This window comes from Strongylocentrotus purpuratus, unplaced genomic scaffold (assembly GCF_000002235.5).
Source record: "Strongylocentrotus purpuratus isolate Spur 01 unplaced genomic scaffold, Spur_5.0 spur5_scaffold_12, whole genome shotgun sequence".
NCBI classification, from domain to species: Eukaryota; Metazoa; Echinodermata; class Echinoidea; order Camarodonta; family Strongylocentrotidae; genus Strongylocentrotus; species Strongylocentrotus purpuratus.
Window position 1 is genome coordinate 4385261 of NW_022145597.1, and position 14177 is coordinate 4399437.

Here is a 14177-nt window from a genome sequence, read left to right on the forward strand (position 1 = left end):
AATTTGTTCTTGACTTAACGATAGTGATACTTGGAAAGCTGTGTTTCTTTCATATTTTGTGGCCTTCTTTTGTAATTCTTTTCCACATACGCTTCTATTATAAAAGCATCATGCTTGTAATGTTCATAATCGAACTCTTCTACAAAATACTTTTGTTTTCAAAGTGTGAACCGTAACACCATTTTGAATCGGAGAGAGTGTCGTACCCAAGTTTGCATATTTTGTTTTCTTCGATAGACACAATAAAGGGGAAAGAAGGTCTCAGATTTCTAAAATGTGCGACAAAGATTTTAAAAAGGCCCTCGCATTTTTAAATAGTCCCTCCAATTGTAAAAACATGACGTCAGCTTGCACAGTCCATACCGGCAGAGGTTATACAAAAAAGGAGTGAGTTCTTCCCACCCCTATATCCTTGCTCTTGGTTATTTGATATAATTTACCACTGCAGGTTAAGATTTGAAATAACAAGCATTCAGTACACTATCAAGAGGAAAACTATATCACACCAAATACAAAACATTTTACAAATATGTTGCATCAACATTAAACGTAACGTTGCAACAACATGAATGTAACGTTGCATCAACTAAAACTTAAAATTGTGTTAACTTAAGCGCTATATAAAAGCGGAATATTATTATTAGATAATCTATCAGGATTCAATTATGTAATTTGTACGAGTGCATTTCACACGGCTGTTGAAATGGTACAGGAAATGGCTGTAGATCTCTTGGCTTGTTTTTCCCCAGTCAATCGACAGAACATCGTCCCCAATCCTTTCTGAAATCTTCGATATTGAGAGGAATTTATAAAAAGAAGAGAATGACCCACATATTCCCGAAAGCAACAAACACAGACAACGTGTATATCAGGCCACTGAGATCTATGTCGACATCGAGATTACAAAACCAATACGTTACCAGGTTTGGAAACCAGCAAATGATAAATCAAGCAGACCTTGATGACATTCCTTCTGGCACAGCTACGGTTGTTGATACTGGTGTTGCCAGGTTGAAATCAGCAGATATTCGAGTTCCGCTGGGCTTCCCAATATCTTTATGGAATCTTTCTGTCATCATGTTCTTCAGTTTAATGGAGATGGCTGTGAATACGTAGACCATGTCAAGCCAGGAAGAAGAACTCCAGAATCGTCCCTCTGAATGTGAGACCGGTTCTCGATGCACTGCTCGGGGAAAGAAACAGCTGGCACTGGTTCTCTGCTCTACCCTGATAAACCATGCGAGATATTGATGATAGGCGAATCCAGACAACCAGGGTAGAGCGACAAGCCAGATGAACCTTGCTGACTTGGCCCGACTGTGGTAATGAAGGGCGAAGACGATGGCGCAATAATACTTCTGCGTCATTAACGTTAGATTGAGGGACGGAACTAGCAACGATCAGGGACCAGAACGGATACCTGGAGTTCTAAATGCGCAGATGAACCGGGCAAGTGTTGGGTTGTTGGTTGGTAGAAATGGTAGAGGTGCTACGAAGCTGGCTATAGAAGGAGAGATGTCAATAGATCAAGATTGATTGTCGATTAAAACATTTGCGATATCGTGGAGATCACGAAAGACCACGATGACAAGGAAAACGAGACCATTGCCGGGGACACCCAATAATCCCATCTTTATGTAGAGAAGGGGTTCTCAAACGGTCCAGATGGGTTTTCCATGAAAGCAAAAACGTCCGCGAGCCAATTGGAAAATCTAGTTTATACTTATTCAATCATTATCATTACGGACAATTCCTAGACTTTGCATATTTATAGAGTATCTCATAAAGATTATGCATTTTCAAATCTATTAGTCTCAAATGGCTGTTGAATAATAACTAACTAAATATTTACATGGCCGCGAAGCAACAATACTGCATTGTGTACCGTACATAATTCATAGAAGAAAAGAAAAACTTTTGGCCTTGCGCAGCGCGGCGATTTTTGATACTCCCATTAACTATGGTACCCTTTGGTCGAAAGTATATGAATTTGGTTTCAAAAGATAGGGAGGAGGATGGATTCTGACCCAGCCCTTTTTTTAAATAAAAAAAATCAAGAACTTCCCGGGCGATCCGGATTGACGTGCCCCGCGGTCTAGTTGTAGACCGTGGGTCTGGCATTTGAAAAAGCCCTGATGTAGACTGTTTTAATTATAACAGCGCTGATCTGTAGGCTTTCAATCTTTGATCTTTCTTATAACAGCACTGATATGTAGGCTTTCAATCTTTGATCTTTCTTATAACAGCGCTGAGCTGTAGGCTTTCAATCTTTGATCTTTCTTATAACAGCGCTGATATGTAGGTTTTCAATCTTTGATCTTTCTTATAACAGCGCTGATATGTAGGCTTTCAATCTTTGATCTTTCTTATAACAGCGCTGATCTGTAGGCTTTCAATCTTTGATCTTTCTTATAACAGCGCTGATCTGTAGGCTTTCAATCTTTGATCTTTCTTATAACAGCGCTGATCTGTAGGCTTTCAATCTTTGATCTTTCTTCCGTCAGTTGAATTTGAAAAGCTGATATTCATTTTGTACAAATGAGTCAAGCCAGTGCACTTCAAAAAATCAACCTGGAGATTTTCTTCCGGTATATTTGTCTTTATATCATACAAAATAATATTGATGCATACAAAGTAACAATCACAAATAAATAGTCACAGATAACTAGTTAGGCAAATACAACGATTGTAGGAATACTCATCAGATAGCCAGTAGCTGAGAGAAATAGCCTCTCCTTTTCGGGCATTCAATATAGGTCAGATCGATAATCAAAAGTCGAAGAGACCTCGTGTTTGAGAGAGAAAACAGCAGGCGAGAGCAAGCGCAGGGTATATACGGGCGAAAAACATTAAGGAGGAAAAAGGCGTGGCGATATTTAGAAGATCTCGGTTCCAAAAGGTACTACATCCATTTTTTAAATCAAATTGAATTTTTTGGTTTTAAATCAATGTACAGTAGTGTCATATAATGACACTTCCAAAAATCCGAATCCGCCCATAAAAAAGTTTTAAGAATGGCATTTAAACATGGTTCAGTTCCAAAAAGCACTATATCTATTCAAGTCATGCATTGTGACTCGCAAACAGTATGAAAGATATCGGTTACAAAAGGAACTACATCCAATTTCGGTTCTAAAATTAAGGTACTACATGTACACAAATTTAAAAAACATAACTTCATGAAAAAACGGTATTATACTTCTATCATACAATAGTATAATCAGCCAAAGTATCATTCAAAACTGATATTGCTTTTAAACTATGATGATTAAAAAATCGTGTTTTTCTCAGAACTTGGATTTATGGATGTAGTACCTTTTGGAGCCGAGCTCTTCGTTTTATCGGTTTTGGAGATGAGCGGGAAAAGGGATACAAAAGCATCAAATATAATTATGTACGGGGTATGTATTATGTATGTATCCGGAGTGCGTTGATAGAAAAGATACTCGTGCAGAGTAAATCAATTTTGTGTATCGGATATACAGCATTCAGATCAGATATCTCTCGGGAATCTTTCTTTATCAACATCGATTTTTTTTTCTTCCTCGACATTCAAAAGCGATTTTCATGATATGGGAAAAAGATATTCATTTTAATCACATGCAGGACTCCATCAAATGTAATGTCTGAAAGTAATTCACTAGCAAATACATTCAAAGGTCAATTATGAAATTAAACCGTTATACTCGAGGATACCGGGATGGTTTAGTAGTCAATTTTTATTATCTTACAATTCATTATAATAATGTCATTTAATATAGCAATCCTTGAAATCCTTGAAAAAAGACGTGCTTTTGCTCTAGCCCCTCTCCAGTTGGTTCTGTTAAGGCTCTCTGAATTATCTATATAAGCGAGAAGTCATCCCTTTTCAGATATATGCCACGGAGTGAAACCGAGGGGAAGAGGCCATTTCTATATTAAAGATAATATCTAAGCGATGGAGATTGTATTCTCTTAAATACAACTGGTTTATTTCTTTACCTCATGTAAAGAGGATCATTTAGGGAAACGTTGCTTAGTTGATCATCTACCTTCAAATGTGATAGACAAATAATTTTATTTTACGGTTCATATCTGAGAACCACATCAAAAGTTCAAAATACCCTCCCTCCTTAATTGCGGTATACTTTTTGACTTAAATGGAAACCAACTTTTCGAATTTGACTAATGGAGGGCAGCTGGAACATGAAAGTCAAACGATTACTGCTATTACAAATACAATCTATATTGTGATGGGTTTATTGGGCGTGTTCGGCAATGGACTCATTCTCCTCGTCATCGTGGTCGTTCGTGATCTCCACGATGTCGCCAATGTCTTGATCGGCAATCAATCTTTGATTGATCTATTGACGTCTCTCCTTCTCCTAGCCAGCTTCGTTGCACCTCTACCACCTCTACCAACCAACAACCCAACACTTGCCCGGTTCGTGTGTGCATTTTGGTACTCCGGGTATCCGTTCTGGTCCCTGATCGTTGCTAGTTCGCTCAATCTAACCTTAATGACATTAGAGCGTTACTACGCCATCGTATTCCCCCTTCATTACCACAGTCGGACCAACTCGGCAAGATTCTTCTGCCTTGTCGCTCTACCCTGGTTGTCTGGATTTGCCTATCAGCAAAATTTCATGTGGTTTACGAAGGTGGAACAAGATCAGTGCCTGCTGGTCCAGTTCCCGAACGATGCGACACTAACTGGTTTCGCTGTCGGCGGCGCGTTCCTGCAGTTTGTCTTGCCGCTCGCAGTCATGGTATTCGTGTACACCTCCATATCCATCAAGCTGAAGTCAACGATGGAGGAAACATTCAACAAGAGGACCAGAAAGAACAGAGAAACGGACAAATCCGTTTCGCAAACCCGTAACACTCGATGCGTCGACCACCGAAGCCGTGCCCGAAGAAATGTACTAAAAGTATTGGTGACTGTGAGTGTTGTCTTTATTATTTGTTGGGTACCGAACCAAATGTTAATTTTTGCACATTGTCTCGGTTATAATATAGACTTTAACGGCTGGATCTTCACGTTGTCTGTGTCGATTGCTTTCGGGAATATGTTGGTCAATCCCTTTATATATTCCTTTCAATATCAAAGATTTCAGAAAGGTTTAAGGAAGGTGTTTTGTCGATGGACAAAAGACACTCAAGTCCAAGAAAACAATGTGTTTTCAAAAACAGTTTCTGCAACTATTTGATATTGATACGTTGGCGCTCGATCATTATTTAAATGCCACCTTCCAGTCACACCAACAAAATTGAGACCAAACCGACAAACTGACCGATCAAACGAGCATATTAAACCCCCGCCCCCACCCCCCCCCCCCACACACTGTTATTTAGGGTACGCATATGCTTGTTCCCTCTTTTTGAAAGCACCCCCTATCTGATGACTGCCAACATCATATTTCCGAACCCCCATTTCGCGGGCTTTCCGCGGCCTTTTCCTGCCTTGGAGACCCCCCTAAATCATGAAAAATGCTCAATGTACCCCCTTAAATTCGGAATAATTTCTCAAGAGTCCAAACAGATGAGAGAGAGAGAAAAAAAAAAAAAAAACCCCCTTTTTAAAGAAATCTCCGGGTGAAAAGTTAATACACCCCTTTTTTTACAATTCTCGGGCCGGACTTTGTCGCACGAAAAGTACCCCTTTACCGGATATTTTGGTAACACGCATGGGGTCCGTTCGTTCTCGGAGTGGGGGGGGGGGGGGGGGGGGGTAAACCCAATGACAAAGAGTCAGTCGCTTTGTGATGGTGTGGACTGTCGGTTTGGCGTTACCGAGTTATAATGATGAATAATGATGAATTTATTCGCTGTAAATACCCGAACAAAATAATGTAAAATATAAACATGATTGAATTGTAATTAGACATTTTTACATTTGTTTTTATTCAAGTTTTCGGGGTTCGAGGAATCAATGTAGCACTGCGCTTATCTACACGAATGTAAACTTGTATATACTAGCGCGAATTAAAGATTCAAGTATTGAAAAGGCTTAATATGCCAAATCAGCAGGAAAATTCTATTCTAATAGCTATATGACAATGTTATCCTTATACCTAGAAACGGAATAAATGCATGGATTGTGTCTTCTGCTATAATTTGGAGGAAGGTGAAGTGTAATTCACGTATTGTTTGGAAGATGAAAACTGTTTATGTTTTATGTGTGGCGTTAAATTTTTCATGTACATTATTGCAAGTTTTTCATCGAAAATACAATGTTGATGATAATAATACACTTTGCAACCTTTAATTTGTGACTTAGCCTCATATTCAGGTCTTAAAACTCCTCTGTACTAGTTTGGACATGAGGGATTGGAGGGATTAGCGTGGTCACTGACAGGTGGTTATCTTATCAACTCAGCTCTCAATTAACATAATACAAAGATGATCGGGGGGGGGGGGGACTAACATGCACCGCTTATGCATTCTTTTTAATATAGAGGGAGCAAATAGCTACAAGTAGTACAGTGGGGCTTTAAGCGGAAAGTTGAGTTCTGTTGCAGAGGGCGCTACACAAAAATATTTGTTGTGAGATAATGAAAAACTGAGAGTCAAATTTGAAAGAACATACAATTTAAATGTCAAAATCATCTTTTATCTAAACATTTTTGTGGCTTACACCCAGTAAATAAGATCGATTGATCGATCTGTAATATAATTCAATTCAATTCAAATGAACATTTATTTTCTTCCAAATCAGTTTGACAACATATTTGACATCTGTTCAAGCAATGTAATTTGTACGTACGAACATAAATATAATTAAACATCTATTGCAAGGAAGAAGGCGCGAATCCCGAGAAGATAAGCTTGTAAGGGGTACGCCCGAATACACAAAAACATAATATACAATATAGAAAAAAGGAAGAAAGGCAAGGAGGAGAGGAGGATAGAGAGCTTGAGCTAGAGAACAAAAAATATACAATTACATAATTAGACATAGGAATACAACACAGGTATATATACATACATATCCATTCATATCCCCGTATACAATATACACACACACTCGTCACCCTAATCGGGTATAGGGCTGATACTTATGCACTGTAATTTAAAATGATACATTTACTCCCTACACTGGGGAGTAAATGTACTCCCAGAGGGGTGTCACTTATGCGACAAGCATTTACTCCCTTATATTCAAACCTCTTTTACTCTGTGTGTGGTGTTTGGGAATATAGATTTCTTCAGATGATCTGACGTATAAGAATGCAATTATGTACTAGTCAGTAAAACAAAACTTCTGCTAATTTCATTAAATTATCAAATATAACCTTATGGATTTCTGAAACACGTTGGAACTGGCCGCATAACTGAGAAGGTACTTGTTAGTTTAGACATTTATATAATAATATACATTGCTGAAGTTTATTTATATCTTCAATACGAAGCAACTTAAGAGATTTAAATAAAGGATCACTTCTGGATCGTTGGTGAGAAGCTGATATGATACGTACAATCTTATTTTGCAGTGCACAAAGCTTTTTAGACTTGTTCGATATGTATTTGCCCATAAAATATTACAATAGGATAGGGATGGGAGAATCGAAGAACAATATATTAAAGTACTTAATATCGTTTTCGGTAAAAACAAACTAGGCGGTAAATAACAACTGTGTTTTGAGCTTTTTTTCTTCCAAGTGCATTTATATGATTTTTCCATGTTATCTATGAAAACACCAAGATACTTAGTGGAATCCACTCCGGGAAGAATATTATTATTTAATTTGATTTGTACAGAGCTCAAGTCAGGAGTTTTTGGAGAGTTGTAAAATATCATGTAGTTGCATTTCTTGAAGTTGATTGTTAATTCATTAGCAGCAAACCAATTGCAGACATTTATTAATTTAGATAGGGAAACATCTGGCTATGCGATAATAATTCTTTCAAAAATCGCGGAACAGAAAACAGTATGAGAGATGAAGTAGAAAACTGTTTTTAAAGAGCGAGAGAGAGAGAGAAGGACAGAGAGACAGACAGAGGGAAACTGAGAGAGAGAGGGAGGGAGAGAGAGAGAGAGAAAGTTGGGCGCATCGTATAGTCTGTTCTGTATTTATTATTATGATATGTTCTCTCTCCTTTCACCCCCCCCTTCCCCCTCGTTTTGGATTCTTCTTTAGTTTCATGTTATCATGTTTATATCTCTTCGCTCAAGTATAATGTCCGACGTGTATTATTACCGTCAATTTCAAATCCTTCAAATGTTTTACTTTTTATGAATTGTGTATTTTTTCATGAAATTAAGTATCCTGAATACAAGAGAAGAAGTAGAAGAAGTAGAAGAAGAAGAAGAAGAAGGAGAAGGAGAAGGAGAAGGAGGGGGAATAAGAGTGAGAAGAAAAAAGAAAAGATGCGGAGGAGAGAGAAGAAGAAGTACAAAATAAGAAGGAGGTGATAAAGAAGAAAATATAACGAAGAACAAAATCCTAGAAGAGCTAGCTGAAAGAACGTTAATAGAGGCTTGGAGCACGGCAGAGGATTGGTGTGCAACGTCCTAACGACGCGACGAAGCCAGATTGCCAAATGATCTGCGCATGTGCTAGGTTCCAGCTCGTCGAATCCACTGGCCATGTTTTAGCTCGCTTGAACGCACACGCATTGTGCCGCCCGTTGAACGCTCGCACGGTACGGCAGCGAACGGATCGAGTCTCCGATTTTAAATCTCGTTTGTGAGGTGGCTATCAGGCTGAATAATTTCGGAAGGAACGGATTAAACGTAGGTACAGAGTTTGAAATAAATTTAAAGGCGTTTGAACGATTTCCGAAAAGATATACTTTTTCAAGAATTTCTGTGGATAAGCTGATTTGATGATCGTTATTTGACAGTGTTCCTTTCCTTGGTTACAATTACAGTAAATGTGCGATCATCAGCTTTGCTACGGTGTATGTGGCATGTGAATAGTTTTACATGACGTTTAAAATTAACTAATAGGACCACGTAAACGCCTATCATACCTTCATATAGATGACACTCTTAATGGCAGCCACAATGAAGATGAGAAGTAGGGAACCTCCATACACCAGCATGTAAAACCAGAGATTAGGGTCGTTTACTAGCGATGGCGCTTCCTCATCCAATGTCTCGTTGTACTATGTATTAAAATCATGTAATACAAATATGAATAACGGATGAACAATACAAGTGTCACAGTGGTCTTATAAAGTCCGGGTAAGACAATCCGTTTCATTGATTGCAGGTGCCATTTTTTGTTCCATCTGTTCGGGGAAAGGGTAGTAATTTTGTATTTTTCAGTCGGACCAAGATTGACTTTTTGTCTGGGATCGGATGATCCGCAGATTGCTCACATGAAGTTTACCCAGGCTTTATTTCTTCAGTCGAAGAACCAGGATTTTGGTTGAATTCGATTGGTGCTAAACATTGACGGCAGAGTATATAAGAAGAGTTGGGTTGGAGTTTATTGTAGCAATCACCAACAAAAATTATGAGCTTTAAATATTTATTCTACAAAAAGATATTGCAATTTAAAAACCTGACTGATAGGAAAGCATAATTATGTATATGCTCAGTGGAGTATCTACGGGGTGAGGGGGAGGGCAGGATGGGCACTGGCGCTCTATTAACTCCGAGCGACATTTTGTATAGAGGATTGATGTCTTTCCAAACGGCACTAGTCCATGAAATTGGGTTCAAACCTGGGACCTTCAGGGTACGAGACCCTGATCTACCACTGAGCCCAATATTTTAGATAGCAGAGGTCTGCACTCACAGATCCGTTGCTGCTCTCTTCTATCCAGTAACTACCACTGAGCCCAATGTTCTATAGATAGCAGAGTGCTGCACTCACCGGTCGGTTGCTACTCTCTCCTATCCAGTAAGCCAGCCACCAGTTGTTAAATGTTAGCATCCCAATCACCACGATGTAGGTGAAGATGATTGAGGAGGCAGCGATGTAGCCTCCCATTGCTTGTATGTAACCCCGGTAGTCCTCCCAGGTCGGTGGTCCACTACACCGTATTTCTGATGTCATTAGCTGACCTGTATTTATAATAATAATAATAATAATAATAACTTTTATTTACCCAGGGTAGCCACTTCAGTTATGAAACTGTTCTTCCAGCGGGCCCTGCATAACATAATATGTTATTACTACCCTTCTCCAATCTAATATGCTGAGCGCCTAGCTAGAAGGCAGAAGGTCCCATTGTTATAAGTCTTTGGTATGACTCGGCCGGGGTTCGAACCCACGACCTCCCGTTCATGAGGCGGGCGCTCTAACGACTGAGCCACCATGCCCGGTTATAAGGTACATACAGTGAGACATATGAAAACTTGAAATGAGTCATTTTTAGGAGAGCATGGTCACATGACAATGATACTCCTACTACTACTAATTGCTTCTTATAAAGCGCTAAATACAAATTACAGATGATTATCCCAGTGACCTGATTCAAGTACGAATCTGTGTACATATTCTCCTCTCCTCTGCGAGCATTCCAGCCAGTCGCCCTTAACAAGCATACACTTGCTAACCCAAATCACAATTCTTTTCATATACCACTAAGTCTTGGTTTGATATGACCAATGTTGCTACAAGGCCTTACTGAAGGACATATTAGATGTTGTGCCGGGTTTCGAACCCGCGACCTTTACATATCCAGTCAAATGATCATGGAAATGCCTTGGAGAAATGTATTAAATTTCCAACTGAAAGGAGAAAGGGGCGTTTCCAATTGACTTTTGTTTTAAATAACTTAAACATATTATGTGTTCTATTTGCAACCAAAATCAGATGCTGTAGAACTTTGCAGAAATTATGAATATGTCTCGTATGTCCTATATGTGCAATTTAAACGTTAGCAGTGTCCTAGTATTCAATTATGCAAGGAAACCTGTCTACTTTCTAGACTTTACTGTCAGACACTATCGAGTGACTGACTGACTTCCTTCTTTATTTGGCAATTACATACATACAATGAGCAATAAAAGGTACATAAGCATTTGTCTACATTAATCACCCACTTCTTGTAATGACCACAATTAAACTAATTGAATCTTTGCGCAGCACAAAACGTACGATCATTTGGTACAAGGGTCTGAAAATCAAACTGCAATCCCTATATCCGATTCGACAACTAACGGCCCCCAAAAGACCTTTTCAAGCCCTTTCGTTTTGAGGAAAGTTCTAAATTAGTATTATCTTCAAATGCCGTTGGGATTTGACCTTTTCGTTGTTTTGGCCTGCAAATTGGATATAGTTCCTTAAACACAGAACCTCACTACCACAGAACATTACTAACAAACGCATATAAGCGCCACACAACCCAACCCACACAAACATACAACAAAATAAAGTTCTTTTTATGGGGAAAGTATGACGCTCCACACTCTTTAGCAATATCCAGGCAGGCGGGAATAAAGTTCCTCACATTTTTACACATGACGATAACAGGGAGTGTCGTGGTCGAGTGGTTTAAGGCTGGAGATGTGAAGGTCGAGGGTTCGAATCCCGACACGGCACTAATATCCTTTGGCAAGATATTAACCTGCACTTGCTACTCTCCCCCCAGGTGTCAAATGGGTACCCGGTAGGATGCGGCCGTCATTGTTGGTCCAACAGATTGTGAGCGTCAAGAAACGCTGGAATGCTCTCTTGGGAGTGGAGATTGTGCACACAGTGTGTGCGGGCAAGCACTGAATCCAATGACCGGGGTAATAGTATATTTGTAAAGCGCTTAGAGACATTTGTATTAAGCGCTATATACAAATTAAATATTATTATTATTATTATAACAGCTGAAGAAAAAAAATGCTGTGGAAAATGACAGAAACTACCGAATCATAAAAGAATACAACTAACCATCATCTTCTTGAATATCGATATCTACGTCATCATGACTCCCAAAACTTGTTGCTGATGATCTCTTTATTCTGCGTTGTGTAGTTGGTGTCATTGCGATAGCTGCGTCATTCAAATAACTCGAAATACTTGATGTTGATGATCTCTTTCTTCTGCGTTGTGTAGTTGGTGTCATTGCCATAGTTGCGTCATTAATATAACTACCAATACTTGCTGTTGATGATCTCCTTCCTCTGCGTTGTGTAGTTGGTGTAATTGCGATAGCTGCGTCATTATAACCCGAAATACTTGCTGTTGATGATATTTTACTTTTGCGTTGTGTAACTGGTGTCATTGTTATGCTTGTCGATGATATAGTCCGTCTTCTTTTGTTTCCACTGTTCGCCCTCGGCGACGGTGACGAAATTCGTCTACTTCGCTCTCTGTAGTATTAAACACACACAAAAGAGGACGGTATGAGTTATTATATCGCCTGCTAATGTTTTGCTATATACACTGTTGATCATAATAGTGGAAAAAAAAATTTACCCCAATTTATGGAATGATTTTGACAATGGTTTATTCCTAACAGATCAATATAATAGTATACATTCTCAGATCTATTGAATAATAATTTGCGTGTGTTTTTTTTTTGCGTGACTGCTAAAGCATGTGTGTGCTACTATGCTAATCAGCTAGGGGACCTACGTCTTTAAGTCATAACTGACAGTAATGAGGATTAATGCCTCACAGAAGGGCACTAATATAGCTGATCGACACGGTTTTGTTCGGGGCCTCACAGTAACGAGGCCATTGCTTAGCCACTGAATCATGACTGTACGCAGCAATACATTTTCAATAATTCATTGCATTTGCCCCCAGTCCCCAACAGGAACAATTCCTCTGTAGGGCCATGCATTATGGTTCAAGGCATGCCCACATAGAGGATCTTTTTAACTTAGGGATCGGGGCAAAATACAATGAATTATTGATAATTTATTGCATTTTCTTTGTTCTTTTGTATTTGTGGGGGTAACGCAGTACCCTAGCCCCTGCTGGAGCCCAAGATGGAGCACAGCTTGTAGATTGTTCATAGACTCCAAAGGTTATTACAATATTCTAAGTTGAAGAGAGTAATGAGAACGAACTAGGAACAGTTAAATAAATGCACCAATACATTATACATTGAATGTAGTTGAATTAGCAATACTGTAACGAGACTAAATAGATGAATATCTTAATGACACCCTCCAAATATAAACACCAGCTCGTAACCTTCACTTAAAGGTAATACAAAGTTTTGTAAGGGGTCATGAATTTGGTTCAAATGAACATATCGGAAGCATATGCGATTTTATAATATTCAGGGATCGTAGCTACCATGGAATGGCATTAGAAAATATTTAGAATATTCACAATTTGACCTGGAGCACCGGTAAATGTTTGATTATTCAATTTCTCAAAAGCATAAGTGTTTTAGGGGCTAACTTTTGTAGTGCTTATAAAACACCCACAAGGGCATCCAAATATATCAAATTTTAACGATTTACTATCCATCCAATTGTCAAAATGTCCCAATACTTTTCATACCTTTTGCAACTGACAATATATATTATCCCATATCTAGACTGAGGTATCTCAATTATAGATTCTGCCATTTTACCAAAAAGTGCACTCCAGCACTTCAGCATACCAGCATTATCTTCATTTTCTTCGTTTTAATATAAAACATATCAATGTATAGTTTGATGTATTAGTGTGAAATAAAATACTTGTCAATTTCCCAATTACAAGAAGAACCGAGTTAAGGATTGCATCTATTATATACCTTATGAAAACTGCTTGTTTCCTGGTTCTGGGGGAAGTAATTTCATCGTCTTCTTCTTCACCTTCTTGTATATCTTCGAGTTTGCGTGCAGTGTGTGGTGATAAGTCGAGCATATTCTCCTTTCTCTGACATGAGTTCACTGTGACTTCCTTGTTCCTTGATCCGGCCATTCATCATCACTGCTACAGAGTCACAGTCTTGTAAGTACTGCAAGAAGGAATACAATTATTAGGATCACTGAGCAGTTATTTGTTTTCGTTAAGTAGAATTTAAGCCACTTCTATCTACTAGTAATATTACATATACGTGTGGCCTAATAAAGGTTGGCAAATTTCAAACCTTGAGTGGCTTAAATTCGATACTGTTTATTCAAAGTGGAAAGGCATTTGTCAACCGTCAGGATTTCGGTAGAATGAGCACATATACATGGAGCTTGGGCAGTTACAGCCAATGATGTGTATGATACGCGACTTTATTTTTGGTGGGTGATTTTTCAATGAATAGAATTCCAGGAAGAATTAGCAGCTGGATATGAACTGCCATGGGTCACA

The 14177-nt window shown here is 38.8% G+C and overlaps 1 protein-coding gene across 1 annotated transcript in view; it reads right to left on the reverse strand.

Moving 5' to 3' along the window:
- The window catches only part of LOC591705 (multidrug resistance-associated protein 5), a 49182-nt gene that overhangs the window by 12479 nt on the left and 22526 nt on the right, over nt 1-14177 (reverse strand). The window contains exons 15-19 of the mRNA XM_030982542.1: nt 13686-13833; nt 9807-9997; nt 8956-9090; nt 4694-4778; nt 1227-1390 (exon numbers count right to left, since the gene is read on the reverse strand). Of these exons, the coding sequence (XP_030838402.1) occupies nt 1227-1390; nt 4694-4778; nt 8956-9090; nt 9807-9997; nt 13686-13833 (723 nt within the window). The remainder of the gene's footprint in view (nt 1-1226; nt 1391-4693; nt 4779-8955; nt 9091-9806; nt 9998-13685; nt 13834-14177) is intronic.